The 17,967-nt window shown below is 41.2% G+C and overlaps 1 protein-coding gene across 1 annotated transcript in view; it reads left to right on the top strand.

The window, feature by feature from the left end:
• TMPRSS7 (transmembrane serine protease 7) overlaps nt 1-17,967 on the top strand; it is a 40,395-nt gene that overhangs the window by 20,562 nt on the left and 1,866 nt on the right. Inside the window, exons 8-15 of the mRNA XM_077117567.1 lie at nt 3,329-3,435; nt 7,829-7,965; nt 9,446-9,553; nt 11,561-11,671; nt 12,490-12,606; nt 13,989-14,160; nt 15,553-15,821; nt 17,819-17,955. Coding sequence (XP_076973682.1) covers nt 3,329-3,435; nt 7,829-7,965; nt 9,446-9,553; nt 11,561-11,671; nt 12,490-12,606; nt 13,989-14,160; nt 15,553-15,821; nt 17,819-17,955 — 1,158 coding nt within the window. The remainder of the gene's footprint in view (nt 1-3,328; nt 3,436-7,828; nt 7,966-9,445; nt 9,554-11,560; nt 11,672-12,489; nt 12,607-13,988; nt 14,161-15,552; nt 15,822-17,818; nt 17,956-17,967) is intronic.

Raw genomic sequence — 17,967 nt, 5'->3', positions numbered from 1 at the left:
GGGTCACATAGTAATTCTATGCTTATCTTTTTGAGAAACTGCCAGGTTGTTCTCCATAGCATCTCACCTTACTTTTTAAGGTCTTGTTTGTCTGAGGCAGATTATCTCTTGCTTGAGCTTAAAGGCCATCTACTTCCTCTGAAGCTCTCTTCATTCACTAAATGTGCATTGAATGTCTGTGAGGTGTCAGGCACTACACAGGGACACCTAGTAGCAAAATAAGCAAAATCCTCACCCTCATGGAACTTACACACTGCAGGGGAGGAAGGAACCATTAAGTAAAACCGAGAAGGTGTGTTGAGAGTTATACAGTGTTGTCCACAATTATCAAGAAAGTTAGAGTTTTCATTGTACTTATTTTCATTTGTTCTTCAAAACATAGTTTTGGTGTAGGAGGGATATTCTTTTAGCACTTTATATGTAAAGAAATAGAGATGGAGACAAATCATTTGCCAGAAGTTACTTAAATAGAAAGTGACCGAGATAGGATTAGAAGAAATCACTCTCCCTCCACAAATCAAGTAATTAGTCCCTCCTCCTTTTATAGGTTCTAAAGATGTTCAATCTACCTGTTCATAACAGTCACTCAGCTGAACATTAGCCTGCTTCTTTTGGTGTTTCAAGTAATAATTAGATTGTAGAATTTTAGAAGGGAAAAACCAGAGCTGTGCTTTGAGTTGTTTAACCACAGACGTCATCAGCCTAGCATGATCCAAGTCAGGTCCATTGGACATAAGCAGGGACGACTATGGGCTACCTCCTTGTATCACTGAGGGAATAGATTAGCTTCTCCTGAAGGACCCCTCTCTCCCTGCTTCTATGAAGGAAGTACAGAAGCAGTGTTGCCACCAAAGTTTTCAGTGCTTATCTGAGGTGGGCTCTTGGGTTTTATAAAAACCACTGCATAGTCAGAAAGATAAGCTGTGCCCTACCTCCTGTCACCATTACTAACTAGTAAACATTTAAATATAATAGACCTAGATCAAGACAGTTCTCCCCTTACTTGATTAAAGTTCCCAAAGCAAGGACTGGGGACGTGGTAGGGACGGACGCTGAAAACCCTGAACAGGTAAGGAAATTGCATACTTAGGAGTTTTATGTTTTCTGTCCATTTGTTGAAATATCTTGTAATATTGTGAAACTGCACCGCAACATTCCATTTGTCAAGCAGGTTATCAGTAGTGACTCTTGGCCAGTCTGAGTCCAAATGTAGAATTGTGTGCAATTCTCCATTAGGGGAGTGAATCAGCGTTCAAAGGGATTTATTTCTTTTCACTATGGAGAGGGTTTGCGGATTGGTGGTGGTGGTGTTACATATATGTCCATTTTATTTCACAGCAGTTGAGCATAGAGGAAATGTTTACACAGTCTTCTTGGTGGAGAATTGCATCGATAAACATTGTTATGCTGCAAAATTCATACTAACTGCTTAAGATCCTTGCTATCTCTCATTTTGCATCTATTTTGTGTGTGTGTAAAGAAATAATCAGATGACTTGAGATAAAAATTGATCTGTGTTCTCATGAGCCCTGGGATTTTGGTGAACATGAGTCCATCAGCTTCTTATGTTCTTTCTTTCACCAGTAATTTCCAGGTAGCACCATACCCTGGGAAAGTGGAGGGTTTCCAAGAAACACAGAACTAAATTTGACTCTTTATTCTGCATTTCCTAACCATAGGGAAATTACTTATCTTCCTTTAGTCTTTGTTTCTTCATCTGTAAAATGGAATGATACTCATTCCCTAGCAGGATTGTTGGGATGTTTAAATGAATTATATAAAGTGCCTGACTTATTTCATCTCATGGTAGATAAGGAGGAGGTGAGTTCATTATATTTAAATATATGTAGAAAGAGGCAAACAAACACTTGCACACACACAATACAAAAAAGAATAAAACAAAACATGATATACCTTAAATTTGACATCTGTCAGAGTAATAGTCAATTGGTAAATTCCTCTATTAAAAGGAAAAGACAATTCCTTTTTAAAAATTCCTCTATTAAAAGATTCAGTCAGACCGAATCACAAAGATATTGCCCAAAACTTAACTATAGGTTGTTTTCAAAAGACAAAAGGGAATAAAAAAGTGATTTTGAAAATAAAAGGAGGGGTAATTTTGCAACAGGTAAATATAAAGAAAAAAAGAAGGGATTACAATCTTAGTGCCAAACTAGTTGAAATCAGGGCAGAAACATTCAGTGATAAAAGAAAGACAATCCATAATGATAAAAGGAGAATAAACAATGGAGTTCTAACTATGGCAATTATTTATTTACCAAATAACATCAGGTCAATACTTACAAAGCAAAGACTATAGGAAATAGAATGAGAAATGGACAAATACTGAAATAAGATTTTAATTCCCTTCTCTTGGTCTATGAGAGAGAGAATGGAGAACAATAAACAAGGATGAGATAGATACAAACCATAGAAATAATGAGTTTATATACACACGCATACATACAAATGCACATACACATATATACACAAGTACATACATATACAGAATATCCTTTCTGCAAGTGGCTGCGGAGCATTCATAAATTTGATCACAAAAAGTCCTTCATAAATTAAAAAAATAAAAACAGAATAGGCAATAATATCTTTCATTTAATTAAAACAAAATTTAAAATCTTGAAAATGGTGGACCAAAATTCCACTCCATGAAAATATAAAACCCTATCGTAAATAATTCCTGGGTCAAAGAGAAAATAAAAAATTAAAACTGTAGCATATCAGATCTAAAGTATGTGCACATCATAAAATGCCCTAAGGACAGTTGGATAGTGTGTGTGTGTGTGAGTGTGTGTGTGCAATTGCACATGTGCTACATAGGTGGGGTCTTTTTTTGCTGTGAGCTCTTTTGAGAAGACCTAGAGCTGGCTCAGTAAGTGCCTTTAATAATATGCAGGTTTAGTAGGAGGGAGATGCCAAAGCATTTCTCCTTTATCTGAGGAATCTGAATAATGCTTTAAATAAAACAGGTCTTTCCTTTAGCTAAAGGAGGAAAATGCTGACATTCATTAACAAGCAGGTGTTTTCAAAGCTAACTTTTAGTTAACCCAAGAAAACTAAAAGCTGAAAGATAATTTAATGTGTCTACCATCACCCAGTCAGCCTGAGTCCTTGCAGCTCCTTAAGCCTTCTCTTCATTCTGGTTTGTTTGGGGAAACTAATCTAACCACCAAGAACCATCAGGCACAAGGATTAAAATGCCCTTAAAACAATGAGCAAGGGGATGAGTTCTGGGTGAGCCAAGAAATCTTGGCCTGAAGCATGTGCTTCAACTGAAGCTTCTTTCTGACTTATTGTTTGTTTTTCACAGACTCTCCTGCCAACTCTTGGCATAGCACTGAAATTCCATAACTATTCAATAGCCAAGAAGAGTGTGAAAGGCTGTGACCATGGATGGTGGGAAATTAATGAGCACATGTAAGTGGTTTCCTTATGGGAAGAATCTGATGAGAGCCTTGCTGAGAGGTTCACAGCCTTAGATTTCTAGTCCTAAAGAATTTGCACACTGCTCTTTACTGTTTATAGATGAGGAAACTAAGGACAGAGGAGTTAAGTAACTTGCTGAGTGTCACTCAGCTAGCAAGAGAAGTGATGCAGGATTCAAACCCAGGCTCTGGAGCCCCTGGGATCTATGCTCTATGCACTTCACAGAAGTAGTTTGGCAGATAGATTCTTTCAAATCATGGAGCCACAGGAGAACATAACAAATAGACAACCTCAGGGTACAGAAGTTAGAACCATTAGCCAAGTCAGTGCAATAAAAAGAGGTCCAATTGGCTTGGCTGGATGCGAGGGCTGGAACATGGATAGAAGCTGACCAGAAAGAGGCTGAGAAAAATCTAGGTGTCTAGGTGTTCTGAACAAACCTAGTAAATCTTCATTCTCATCTTTATTTTGCCCCTTTGTGGTTGTTTTTTTGCTTATTTACTTTTAAAGCAAAGTCCTTTATTCAAAAATAGAGGATGGCTTAATCGAGCACCATACTACTTGGAATCTTGCATAGGGCATGAGATTTTGTAGGTTTCTCCAGAGTGATGCCCAGATAAATCCCAGAGTGATATAAACCGTGAATAGGGAAGTACTTTCAGAGTCCCCTAGAGGGAATTGGTAAGAAAGGGGGAAAATTCACCTTCCCCAAGTAGAGAATTCTTGATATTTTCACAGGCAGTGGGGACAGCCAAAGCAATAGGCCAAGCCTCCAATCTTGGGGTTTGTTCATATGAAACTTAATCCCGCAAAGGATAGGCTAAGCCTACTTAAAATTAAGCCTAAGAGTCACCCCCAAGAGAACCGCTTCTGTTGCTCAGATTGGCCTCTCTCTCTTGGCCAACACAGCAAGCAAACTAATTGCCCTCCCCCTCTCTATGTGGGACATGACTTCCAGGGGTGTGTACCTTCCTGGCAACGTGGGACAGAAATCCTAAAATGAGCTGGAACTTAGCATCAAGGGATTGAGAAAATCTGCTCGTCCAAAATGGGGAAGAGCAAAATGAGACAAAGTAAAGTGTCAGTGGCTGAGAGATTCCAAACAGAGTCGAAAGGTTATCCTGGAGGTTATTCGTACGCATTAAATATATATCACCTTGTTAGTCAAGATGCAATGGAGAGGCTGGAGGGAACTGCCTGAAAATGTGGAGCTGTGCTCCGGTGGCCATGTTTCTTGAAGATAATTGTATGATGATGTGGCTGTCGCAGTGTGACTGTGGTTGTGAGAGCCTTGTGTCTGACACTCCTTTTGTCTACCTTATTGATGGACAAGGAAAACATATGGATTAAAAATAAGTAAAAAGGGGACCGAATGTTAAAATAAATTTAGTAGATTGAAATGCTGGTGATCGGTGAAGGGGAGGGGTAAGGGATATGGTATGTATGAATTTTTTTCTATCTTCTTTTTATTGCTTTTTCTGAATTGATGCAGATGTTCTAAGAAATGATCATGATGATGAATATACAACTATGTGATGATAATGTGAGTTATTGATTATATAACAAGAATGGAATGATCATATGATAAGAATGTTTGTGTTTGTATGTGGTTATGTATCATAAAAAAAAATAGAAGATGGCCTGTCTTGGCAGCAGAATAGTTTCTCAGCTCACTTGGAGATAAGAGCCCTTTCGATGTTGAAGAACTTATATTTTAAATTCTTTTTCCATTTATACCATGAATGAAACTTTTCGTTCCTAAATGATTTTCCAGAAGCTACTTTCAGTTCCTTTAGACTATAAGACCACATGCAAAATAATCATCGGTTTAAAGATGTTCTTGGATCCATGATTAAGCTGTAGCTCAGGACCACACTCAGCTTTGGGGAGGATTTTTTGGATCAAGGATCTTTTAAGTAGGAGTCAGAAGACCTGGGCTCTAATTTCAGTTCTGTAATTCAGTGGCTAAGTTGCTTTGGCCGAATTATCTAACGTCTTTGATTTTCAGTCTGTAAAATGGTGTAATGATTCTTACTTAATAAGGAATTTTTGGTCAGCATTCAATGAAATAATGCATACTATACACAAAAAATATCAGTTGTTATTAATATGATTAAAAGATTGCTTTGTTATTAATATGATTAAAAGATTGCTTTGGAAATGACATTAATTTGGATAAATAACTATTGAATGTGCCTCATGGCTGTAAGGATACTGGATTTTGGTATCTAATTAAAACAGAGATCCAGAAGACAAATCTTTACAAATATTTTGTGAAGTTTTTATGCCTAACACAAATGTGTGCTTTGAAAATTAGGAACTGTTTATTCTCTAAGCAACAACAACGATGAAAAAAACAACAACAGCAATAACAACAAAAATCCATGATGTGCTGCTGCCAGATTAGGAGCAGGGTCTCCTAAATAATAGCAGGGAGGCTCTCTGCGCTCAAATCTTTTTCCTGCAGCGTCTCTCCTTCACTTTGCCTTGTGGGCTAGCTGAAAGCTTTTCACATTCACTTGATGCTGGTGGCACCCTCAGGATTTAAAAACGTCCACCTTTCCATTACCATGCCAATCCTTCCCGTTACCAGTCCTTTTCGTCTAAAAACGAAAAAAAAAATCTATTTGAACTAATCTTTCTGAAAACTTGCTGAACAGTTAGTCCAGAGGAATTGGGGCTGTAACAGAGAAGGAGGAAAAAGTGATACTGACCCCAGGAAGCCCAGTAATCTCCAGTAGTTCAGAGAATATGGATGTGGGGTGGTTGCACTCAGGACAACTGGACTGTCCTATATGAACCCTAAGGAAATGGATGACATTCCTACAAAGCTTTAGCAGAACAAAGCTCCTGAGGGGAAGGTTGATTGGTGTGTTAGAAGGTCTAGGGTTTGGCATTAGGCAGACATGGGGCCAATTTTTGCTCTTTGAACTTTAACAAGTTACTTCATCTCTTTGCAGCTCAGTTTCCCCACCTATCAGGGTGCACTAGTACTTGTAAACTAACTCTTGCTGGGTTGCTCCAATCTGCCACTTGTCTTACTTTGGTTCCATAAATCACCACAATGCCCCATTGCATATTGCTCCCCTCTAAACTCCAGCTCAAACACGAATGCAAAGATCTCCTGCCTCTTGACTCTCCCTTAACATCCCTGAGTAATGTTCATCTTTTCATGAAAATTCTATTAAATGTTAATGGAGAACACAAAGAAAATCACCATGCAGATAACATAACAACCAAGTTTTCAAAATGTAGGATTCTGATCCCTAACTAGAGTAGAATCTTGCCCCAAGGCCGGCTCGCCTTTCAGCGCCTTTTCAGACCCTGGCTCTTTCTCGGTCAGGTGGCCACCTCCAGGTTCCTTCTTTTCCTCTTGTGTCAGTGTCTGGTCTTTCAGCTCATTAGGTACTGAACTTCAGTCAATTGCAAAAAACTCTTCCTAGATGACACATGACTGGTCTCCTCCTTCAAACCATAAAATCATCGATTTCCCTTCATCCCTCCTTCCCTGAATGCCAGTGTCTGATCCGTAGAATGTGTATGGTCCCAAGTTCTTTGGGCCTGGAGTGATCGGCACACAAAGATTCCAGCGAAGGACCTCATCCCCTCGAGCTCAGTGTCTGCTCTATGTCCCACCTTGAGAAGTTGCAGGATTCGCTCTGGGAAAAGCCTCACTTGCATAAGACAGTGGCCCAATTTACCACAGGCCTGCAGTACAGTGATACTCTATGTTCCACAATTCACAGTGCTCATATAAGGACAATTATTAACAGGAGGGCCATTTTCTCACAAGGGTACTGGGAACCCGGGGGTAGTAGCTGATAAGAGAGGTCAAAATAAAAACCCCAGGCAGGATACTATTAGAGTTAGACATTACTACTTTGAAATTTTGCAAGAAGTCCTGAAATGCACATCAGATTTCAATTTAGAATAAAATAATGCTGTTGTCTTTAGCTTTAAGTGTTGCTGGAATTCTTTGCATATTTTCAACCTGAGCTCATGAATTCCCTTCTCTTCAGCCGTGAGGTTCATGGGCAAAAGCTGCCAATGCTTGTTTTAAAGTTTATTGCACTGAAAAAGAAGGGATGAATGGGAGAATTAAGCTCATATATCTGATTATAAGAGTTGATAAGAAAGCAAAGGGTAACAGTAGTTAATTCATGGTTGGTACTGTTACTGTTCTGTTTCGCAGAGGAGAAAATTGAGGTGGCAGCTGTTACTCAATCACAGTGACTCGGCACAGGACAACTCATCACCAAGCCCTGCCATCAGCATCTCCACAAATGAAGCCCAAATTAACAAATATTAGTGAATTCACTATCAGCCCCAGTGCGGTTGACTGAGCCTGAAGCTGTGTGTCCTCCTGACTCTCTTGTCTCCTCAGGTACTGTGGCTCCTACATCGACCATCAGACAATTTTCCGAGTGCCCAGCCCCCTCGTGCACATCCAGTTCCAGTGCAGTTCAAGGCTTTCGGACAAACCACTTTTGGTAGAATACGGCAATTACAACATCAGCCAACGTAAGCCCAGGATAAGCAACTTAGAAAGCTTGATGCAAAGCCAAATGGAGTGTTAATACCTTATAGTTTGGGAATTTAAAGGATGGAAATGACTACAGTCAGAAGCAATTAATATAGCATTTTTATTATTACTGATTTATAATTGAAAATGTGATTTCTTATATCACCCCTAAGATAGAGGGTAAGCCCATGTTTTTGGTTTGTTGCTTTTCTTGCTAGCCATAATTCTTTGTAAATTTGATGTGTACACACACATACCATGGCTCTGAGACCACCAATTGTGGCTCCCTTTGTTCTGATGCAAAGGGAGTGCAGGTGGGTCAATGAGAGTTCAAATGTCAACTCTCAGAATGCTGAACTTGAAGGCTGCATTGAGAACCACTGCAACAGGGACCAGGAAGCAGTTAGTAGAGAGGGTAACGTTTGAGGCAAGTTGTTAGAGCTGGAGAGAGTAGGTAATGGCTCCTCAGGAAATCCTCTACCCATTTCAAAAGGGAGGAATTTAGGGTTAACCACGTAGGAGTCCCTGATGATATGACTTGAAAGAAAGTGCTTTTGGACCAAATACTGCTTTGCCAGTTCCTAATATACCTGCTTCTGGATTCAGAATATCAGAATTCTGTATATCCAAATACAGAGTATTATATTATATTATAATTCCAACAGTGACAAAAAGAAATAGTAAGCTATCTGGTTTTTAATTGTTTTTTCAAACCATAAATATTTTCCAGTGGGACATTCATTCCGTTGTGAATGGAGGAGACAGTGGTTGACCTGACTATGTACTTTTCCTCATTCTTTTGCATGAAGGAAGGAAAGATATGTTATTTTTATAATATTTAGCTATGGGTCCAGGAATAATGCTTCTAGACCTTGTAAAGACTGGATCTTTGATGAACAGACTGGTTTTAGTGGAAAGAATAATGAACAGGGAGGTGGGAGGCAAGAGTCATAGGTTTTGAGTTCAGAAACTAATCTCTCTAAGTCCAACTTTCTAAGATCTTAGTCTATATTGGGACATAGATCTCTTGAAAATGTAATTAAAGGAGAAGCCTTCTCAGAATAATGAATGTCATCACAGAAGATTCACAGATACCAGAAGTCCATTTATAATCCCTGGGTATTCTAAAGCCTGCAGAAGTTCTCTTTCAGTTTCCCCGTTCTTGAGTTATGATCAAATCTGGGAGCTGTGTCAAGGGTATGGAATCAGCAGATGGTGTGTGTGTGTGACCTGGATTCAACGTTGACTCACAGCTTCTGCTGGATTAATTTGCTTTAGTCTTTGCTTTTCCAAAGCTTTGTTTTTTGTTTGTTTGTTTTGTCTTCAATTATCCAAGGCCCTGATTTGGAGAAATTGTAAAATTAGTACTACTACCCTGGCAATTCCCTAACCACTTAGCAGCTCATATTCCTTTGCCAATGAGGTCTGATGATTTTTAAGGACCCACCCAAGATCCTCTATTTTGTATCACCTCTTTAGCTTGTCCCGCTGGATCTTTCAGATGCTCCTCCGGTTTGTGTGTCCCTCAGGCCCAGCGCTGTGATGGGGTAAATGACTGCTTTGACGAAAGTGATGAACTTTTCTGTGGTGGGTATTCAAGCTTGCAAAATGACTTTCTTATGAATAGAGAACTTGTCAGGGCCATTGTTGCCATTGGTGTATATCCTTGGTCTTTACAGCCATTGTCTACTGCTGTATCACAAACCACTCCAAAAACTCAATGGCCGATGATGATCATTTATCCTAGAAATGGGTCAGTGGGTTTGTCTGGGAAATGGCTTATCTAGGCTGGGCTCAGCTGGATGACTCTGCTTCAAGCTGTGGGTCTTGCTGAGCTTGGTTCTTCCCAGTGGGTTGGGATCAGATCTCTATGTGGCTATTTTCTTCCTCGGACAGTAGATTAGCCACAGCAGCAGAGGAAGCAAAGGAGTGGTGAGCACAACCACAAGGTTCCTCTTAAGACCTGTGCTTGGAACTGGTACATCATCACTTGTATCCTAAAGCATGTGGCACAGCCGAGGCCAAAGTCAGGGGGCAGATAACTTTAATTACTTTGAGGCCATGGCAAGGGTGAGAGTGCAGAATACTACTGCAAGTGGGTGAAGAGCTGGGGTTAATAATTTAGCCTACCATTAAACACAACAGTCCTACCTTAAAGAGCATCTTCTCTCCATCTAGAGAGAAGTTCAGAATCTGCAGAGAAGTAAACTCTTTCAGCATATTAATTTACGGAGCATAAGTGTTTGTGGATGAAAGTATCAGTTGTTTTGATTTTTTTCTTAACCTGAACAGTCTGCATTGACTGCCACTGCAAATCATTTCGTGGTGGGCTATCTGATATTCCTATTTTGGTGTCAAGAGTCTCTGTTTTGATCTTTTCATTACTAGTTGCACCTAGTTCTTGAATCTATCTCTAGTTTCAGAGATCAATATGGGGAGGACGATTCATGGGACCATGCGACATTAATGGTAACACTTTCTCCTAAAGATCCAGGATATTTAATTAAAAAAATTAAATAACTTTAATTTTCTCATATTATTTGAGAAACATCACAGTTAATATAATATAGCCAACTATGAAAAATTATGTTTCTATAAAACAAAATAATGCCCATGTGGAACATTGATCATTTAACTCTATAGGGTCTTTTATATCTTAAGGAAATACTAAATATTGGTCATTATATAAATATTGAGCCTGCTTTTTCTGAAATTATTATTATTCTCTGCTATGATGCTCTAACCAAAAGTAATTGTTGTTGCTTTACAGTAAGGGCATTTTTAAGGAATTTCATTGTTCCTCACTTTGCCTGTAAGTGCCTTTAGATCTCTAATTAGCAATTTCAGGGCAGCATCGCCCTCCACTTTGCCTTCCCAAGAGATGCCTCTGAGAAAACAGGGCCAGATAAGAACAAGAATGATAAGTTTTCACGAACCAGAAATGTCTAAGGAGTCATATCTTCAAAAAGTGCCTGCAAAATATGCTGGGCCCATCATTGGTCTGAAGGCAACTCATGAAAATATTCTAGGGAGAAAAACTGATAGATTCACACTGTATTTCCTAATACAGGAAATGGCTCTCTTAGGGTAAAACAATTTTAAAGAAAATTTTCCTTACACACAGACCACATACCTGCAACTCGTCTTCTGCCTCGCATATTCTTTAATTCATTCGGCAGGCCTTTAGTGGAGCCGCGTTGTTGTCAGGGGCTTGCAGTACAGAGATGAATAAGCCAAAATCCCCACTCAGAGGATGTTTTCAGTTTGTTTAGAAAGGCAGATAGGTTCCATTTAGACACCAGCTTATGATTTTGCTGTCATTTTTCTGAATATAAATGAGCCATCATGCATTTCTCACTAAATAAACAAACTCTTGAATGTTAACATATTGGTGCGGAAACAAAGTGCCAGGAATTACACTAAGGTTTAAACATCCATGTTTCCTAGTGGACATGTTGGTTTTGAGAAAAAGACATTTTTCATTTTACTTCAATCGTCTTAATGATTTGCACCGGTTGTTCACTGAGTGGCCCTGCCATCAGCAGAGAATCCTGCGGCTGTCGCAGGCTCCGGCGCTTTCTGTTCTCTTTCCAGTGGCTCTTACACCTGCTTGCAATCACAGCGCCTTCGCACGACATGGCCCTCTGGTCTGCGATGGCGTCAGGGACTGCGAGGACGGCGAGGACGAGCAGCACTGCACTCAGAGTGAGGAAGCGCCGCTCACGCTTTGCTCCGCTTGGCTTCCAGTGAAACGTCCCCAAGTCAGAATCGAGATACCTCTGCTGCTGGGTTGGGATAATCAACCTGTCCCAGTTTCCAAAGGACTTTTTCCCAGTCTAGGTCCTTGGAAGCCCCTCGGTCCCAGACAAAAGAGGAGGATCATAGTTGCCCTAACTGGGCGGAGTGTGTGTGGCCCGTGGCGTGTGTGAGCGCATGCGTGTGAGTTTGTGGGTGGATACTGGCAGATTCTCATTGCTTCCTCACTTTTAATGCTGCTCAAAGCTGTAGGATACTGAGGAGCTTACAAAGAGGAACTTCTCAGATACCGGGACGGGACATAGTCTACTCTAGTCTCTGCAGAACACGCACTTCCAGAACTAAGAGCAAATGTGCTGCAACTCATCAAGTTTGCCCATTTGTTTCCCCAGTGGTAAAAAAGGACTGTGTGTGGTCGTGATTTTTGCTCGGAATTTTTCTTAGGGAACAAAACACGATAATAGCTAAGAGACTGTGGCCTGAAGCCGCTGCTGTGGCCAGCTCCTCTGCATGTCACCTAAAGTGAAAGAGGATGAGAGCCCGTTGGCCCGATTCCAGACAGGTGCACCCACCTGCCCTCCTTCCAGTGGCTCTGATGAGGTGGAGCAATGGGTTACTCAGGTTGCTTCATTTTTTCTCTGTCATTTTTTACCCCCAGAGTAGCAAATATCTGTCCCATGCTTAACCCATCCTTCAGGGCGTCCGTGTCATTCACCCAATTCAGATTCTGCCTAGGAGAAACTGTTTCTCCTTTCGTTCCTTTTTAGGCATTCCATGCAACAACAGGACTTTTAAGTGCGACAATGATATTTGCTTTAGGAAACAGAATGCAAAATGTGACGGGACAGTGGACTGCCCGGATGGAAGTGATGAAGTAGGCTGCAGTGAGTGCGAGTGTGTTCCTTCCGATTCCTCGCATTTCCGCTCCAGTTTCCCACGCTTCATTGCCACTCTCTTATCGGTGTAACCCTCGGGGCAGTCGTTACCACAGCCCAGGGAGGAACTGAGTCTGAAGTTGTTTCTCAGAAATAAACCTGTAGAGTATATTCTGTCTTACTTCTTGAAACAACAGCAGTTAATATGCTAGATGCTGATGATGAGAACTTTACTTTCTAATACCTCTCATCAAAGGAGAAGATCTTGAATAAAAATCATACGAGAAAAGAAATAGATACTGGAACACAGTGGATGACTTTATTAATTATACCTTCTGAGCAGTGTCCAGGGACAGTTCCTTATTTTTTCTTTCACTTTTTTTTCTGTTTTTAATAAAATTTTTTTTTATTAGAGAAATTGTGGTTGACAGAAAAATCATGCAGAAAGTACAGTTCCCACATACCACCCTATTATTAACACCTGGCATGAGTGTGGTACATTTGCTACAACTGATGAAAGAACATTTTATAGTCGGGCTATTAGCAATAGTCCGTATGAGGGTTGTACAGTCCTATGTTGTCTTTTTTAAAAATGTGTATTCTAGTAACATATAAACAACCTAATGTTTCCCCCTTTCAACCACATTCAAACCACATTCAAAAAGTTCAGTGCTGTTAATTATGTTCAGAATGTTGTGCTGCCATCATCACCCTCCGTTGTCAAAACTTTCCATCAACTCACATTAGAAACTCTGTACAGTTTAAGCATTAACTCCAATTCCCAACCCCACCCTGGCCCCTGGTAACCTATATTCTCGCTTGTGACTCTATTTATTTCTTTATAGCTTCTTTCTTTCCCTATGACCTCACAGTTGCAATCTGCCATATGTTCTTCCTCGTTATGTGGCCTCTAATTGGTTATGTGGCAATGTGCTAATCATACATCCTTATCGGTATTATTTACACCCAAAAATAATTGCTCTGGTAACTAGTTTTTCTTAACAGATTTTCATTTGTTTTGGGTTTACAATTCCTCTTCAAAATACTGTCTCGCAAATTAGGAGAACTTCAAAGACAGTCTCTACTCTGTTGCATTTGAACTTATCATTCTTCTCTACCTGACAGCCTGGATGCCTCTGGCTGCTGTGTATATTGGTCTGACTGTTACTGACAGGCCCCCTCCTTCCCTCTCCCTTGGTCATGTTTTCCAAGAAGGGAGTGGGTGCAGTTTGTTGGCGCTGGTTTAAGGCTGACCCACGTGTTCCCTCTCTTCTAGATAAGCAAGATTTCAAATTGGTTAGTTAGTTCCCAACCCAGCACTAAACCTGACCTAATTTCCAGATTTTCTTCCAAGGCTGCTTTTAAATCAAGCGACTCTTTCTCTCTCAAAGGCTGCAGCAGAAGCTCCTCCGCCCTTCACCGCATCATTGGGGGCACTGACACCCAGGAAGGGGTCTGGCCATGGCAAGTCAGTCTCCACTTTGTGGGATCTGCCTATTGTGGTGCTTCCATCATCTCCAGGGAGTGGCTTCTCTCTGCGGCCCACTGTTTCCATGGAAGCAGGTAAGGCATCACAAGGCTTACTTTAAAGTGCTCCACTCTCTGACTCAGACGTTACATTGCCCTCAAATCGTGGGGAGAGCTCCCCATTGGAGAAATTCAATCAATCCTACTGTTTCTCTCTCTTTTTGACACCTAATATATGCCAAACATTTTTAAAGGTATTATTCATATACAGAAAAAAGAAATACACAGAGGAAACACTAAGACTGAATAAGGCTTATGCTAAGCTAAGAAAAGAGGATTGGGCGTTCAAGTCAGAGGGAGTGAAGTCTGAAGGAATATATAGAGAACGTGGATAAGCTCGGCATTGAGGGTGGCTGGAGTACACGCTCCCCATGATGAGTGGGAAAGAGATCCTGGAAAGGTCCCATAAGGGGGGCATTGCTTTTACCAATGGGATTATTAGATTATTATGGAGCAGATGCTTTTCTTTCTAAGTAAGGATGAAAGGACAGTTTAGAAAATAACCTCACTTAAAATTTGAACTGATTTGTAATCTGCTGCATCTTAGGTACAAAAACAATACCATTCATTCCTCAGTCTGCATTTTTTCAAGTGCAGTCCTTCAACTAGTCTATGCAATTTGATGATTTGATTCTCCTGGAAATTCTGGGATTGAGGTGATTAATACAATAGCTCCTCCCCTGCTTGATCATTAGTCTGTTATGCTGTGAAGCCGCTTTAAATAATACGTTGACCTTAATACCCCCCTGGGTCTCCAGTCTGCCCATGGGAAGTCAGCTAAGCAGACTAGAGACCAGGCTCTTCGGGCTGTGCCTTTATGTTTCTTCTAGAGCTTCCACGTTCTCTTGCCAGAGCAAGGCTGGCATGCGCGTGGAGATGGGAGCTTCACACAGAGTCCACAGGCCCTCGGTGACTTGTATGAGGCAATGCCTCCTGAGCGGTCGGTCGTTCTTGAGCAGCTGGAACTGTGATTTTTAAGGCTTCTGGTATTTTGTAATAAGACATTTCATTAAATTTCTACTGGTAATACTCTGATTTCCCAGTGTATCCTGAACTCATATCATTTGTACTTGGTGGAAGGGTCCCTAGACCGCCACATTACTGGCCCTGCCTGTGACCACTAAATACTGTTGTCAGCATGGATAGGAAGAATCTAGCAACTTCATTCTAGACACCAATGTCCCTGACCTGTGTGTGATCCCTGCAATACCAGTAGCAAGAATATTTCTAGGCATTTCCTTAGGGTTTTGCTGAGTAACTTTTCTAAACATAGCTGTAATGCTTGGACAGAACCAGTGGCTATAATAGGGACTCAAAGCCAGGCCTCCCTCTTCTTGGTGCTTTTTTTCTCTCTCTGAGGAGTGCTTTTCCCAGAACCCTATGTAGCTGTTCAAGCCACTGACTCTGACTTTGTTCCATTCCTACCAGGCTGTCAGACCCCACACCGTGGACTGCTCACCTTGGGATGTACGTGCAGGGGAATGCCAAGTTTGTCTCCCCAGTGAGAAGAATTGTGGTCCACGAGTACTATAACAGCCAGACTTTTGACTATGATATTGCTTTGCTACAGCTCAGTGTTGCCTGGCCTGATACCCTCAAACAGCTCATCCAGCCGATATGCATTCCTCCCGCTGGCCAGAAAGTGCACAGTGGGGAGAAGTGCTGGATAACCGGCTGGGGGCGAAGGCACGAAGCAGGTGTGTGCACAAACGAATGGTCATACCTCCTCCCCCCCGAAAACATTAGTAGCTCATCTCAATGTGCTGCTTTGGGGTTTACAGGGAAGATTTGTGTAAATGGTGTCATTTAAGCCTCCCAACATCTCTGTGAGGTAGAACGGGGGAGAGTATTATTATCCCAGTTAATGATACTCTCCACCTACTCCAAAAGAAGCAGGGACCACCTCACGATGGAGGAGGGTATCTATGAACAAGGCAGGATTAGCTAAATAACATGGACCCTTCTCAAACTCCGAGAGTTTTGTTAAGTTTTCCACTCTCGAAGAGTGGGTCCTCCTTACCTATTTCTAGGTCCCCTTTTTGTCTGTAGAAATGATTTGCTTCACTACGGTGGAAAGAAGGATGGACACATACACCTTTGTCAATTCATAGACAACTGCCTGAGGGAGTACTCTGGTGTGTCCTGCACTAGGGCAAGTTCAGTCTGGGAATCACATCAGCTTAGGAGAAAAACACCTCTAATTGGTCCACTCAAAGGGGATGTCTTTCTGCAATTCCTCTATCAGAGGGATATCTTTGTCAGTCTCCACAGGTGCAGGGTGTATGCTAGCCAAGCGCCTATGGCTGCCCTGCCAAGGTTTTCCATGGTTCGGGATTCAACCGGATTGATTCTAAGTATCTAATGAAGGACAGAATCCAAAGCCCCGCTGAAGTTTCCCCAAAATTCAGTGCTAATACTTTCCCTTAATCTCTCAGTGATCTCAGATCCCTTTGCTGTTCTTTCCAAGGGTTTAGGACAAATATGTTCTCTGTAAAGTTTGAATGTTACACTGTAACCTTGTTTGGCACCCTCCAAAGACTCCTTCGGGCAGCTTCTCAAGTGCTCACTGACTTCACTGAGTTATTGAAGTAATGCTGAGGCGTCTGGGTCTCAGCAAAGGAAGGGAGGACAACTAGCAGTTTGAATACTGCAAATTATCAGGATTGTGCTCTGTGCTTTAGTTCTTTTATATGTCACAGGAGGAAAGAGTCTTCTCAACCAATTTATCCTGAGACACTTTCTTTATAAGCATGTGTGTATGTATTTATTACCCTGAATTTGTTTAGCCAGACAGGTTAAAAAGGAAGTGAAAGGGCCATAACCAAACTTTTATGTTTTTTATGGTTCCTTAGGAGACTACTACTCTCTCTTAGTTTTCTAGGGCTGCGGTAACAAAGTACTACCAACTGGGTGACTTAAAACAACAGAAATTTATTCCCTCCGAGTTTTAAAGTCCAGAAGTCTGAGATCAAATCCTCGTTCTGATACTGTATGGGAGAGCCCTTTCTTGGCTCCTCTAGCTTCAGGAGATTCCTTTTATGGCTCGTTTAGCTTCTGAGGTTTGCCATCACTCCTTGGTGCTCCTTGGCTTGCTGATACCAATTTCTTCCTTCAATCTCTGCCTCTATCTTCACATCACTTTCTCCTCTCATTGTCTGTGTCTCTTCTCCCCTTCTTGTAAGGACACTAGCCATGTTGGATTAAGGGCCTACCCCACTCCATTATAACCTCATCTTAATTAATTCTATCTGAAATGACTGTTTCCAAACAAGGTCACCTTCTGAGGTACCAGTGATTAGGACTTTAACATACCTTCTTGGGGAACACAATCAACCCATCACACACTCCATCAGAGAGGACCTCCTGGCCAACAAAAAGCTGGTAATAACCATTGCTGTCCCACAGTCCTACTGAAAGCAGGAGGGCCATGGCGAAGTAGAGTGGCATAGTGACTACGTCAGAGACTTAGGTCTGAATCCTTCTCTGTCACTTACTAGCTGTGTATGATCAGGGAAGTGGTTTAACCTCTTAAGCCTCCATTTCTTCATTAATAAAATGGAGGATGATAATAGAATTTACCTCCAAGAATTGTTATGAGGTTAAAAGGACACAATGTGAGTAAATTGTTTGAGAGCCCTCAATAAGTGTAGTCATTATCATTATCCCTGATTTCTACTTCCAATTGGTTTTCTAGACAATAAAGGCTCCGCTGTTTTGCAGCAAGCAGAGGTAGAGCTCATGGACCAAACCCTCTGTGTGTCCACTTACGGGGTTGTCACTTCGCGGATGCTCTGTGCAGGTGTAACATCAGGCAGGAGAGATGCTTGTAAAGTAAGTCATATT

This window comes from Tamandua tetradactyla, chromosome 10, assembly GCF_023851605.1.
Source record: "Tamandua tetradactyla isolate mTamTet1 chromosome 10, mTamTet1.pri, whole genome shotgun sequence".
Classification (NCBI taxonomy): Eukaryota; Metazoa; Chordata; class Mammalia; order Pilosa; family Myrmecophagidae; genus Tamandua; species Tamandua tetradactyla.
The sequence above is the reverse complement of the archived record's forward strand: the minus strand, read 5'-3'. Positions and strand labels throughout refer to the sequence as shown.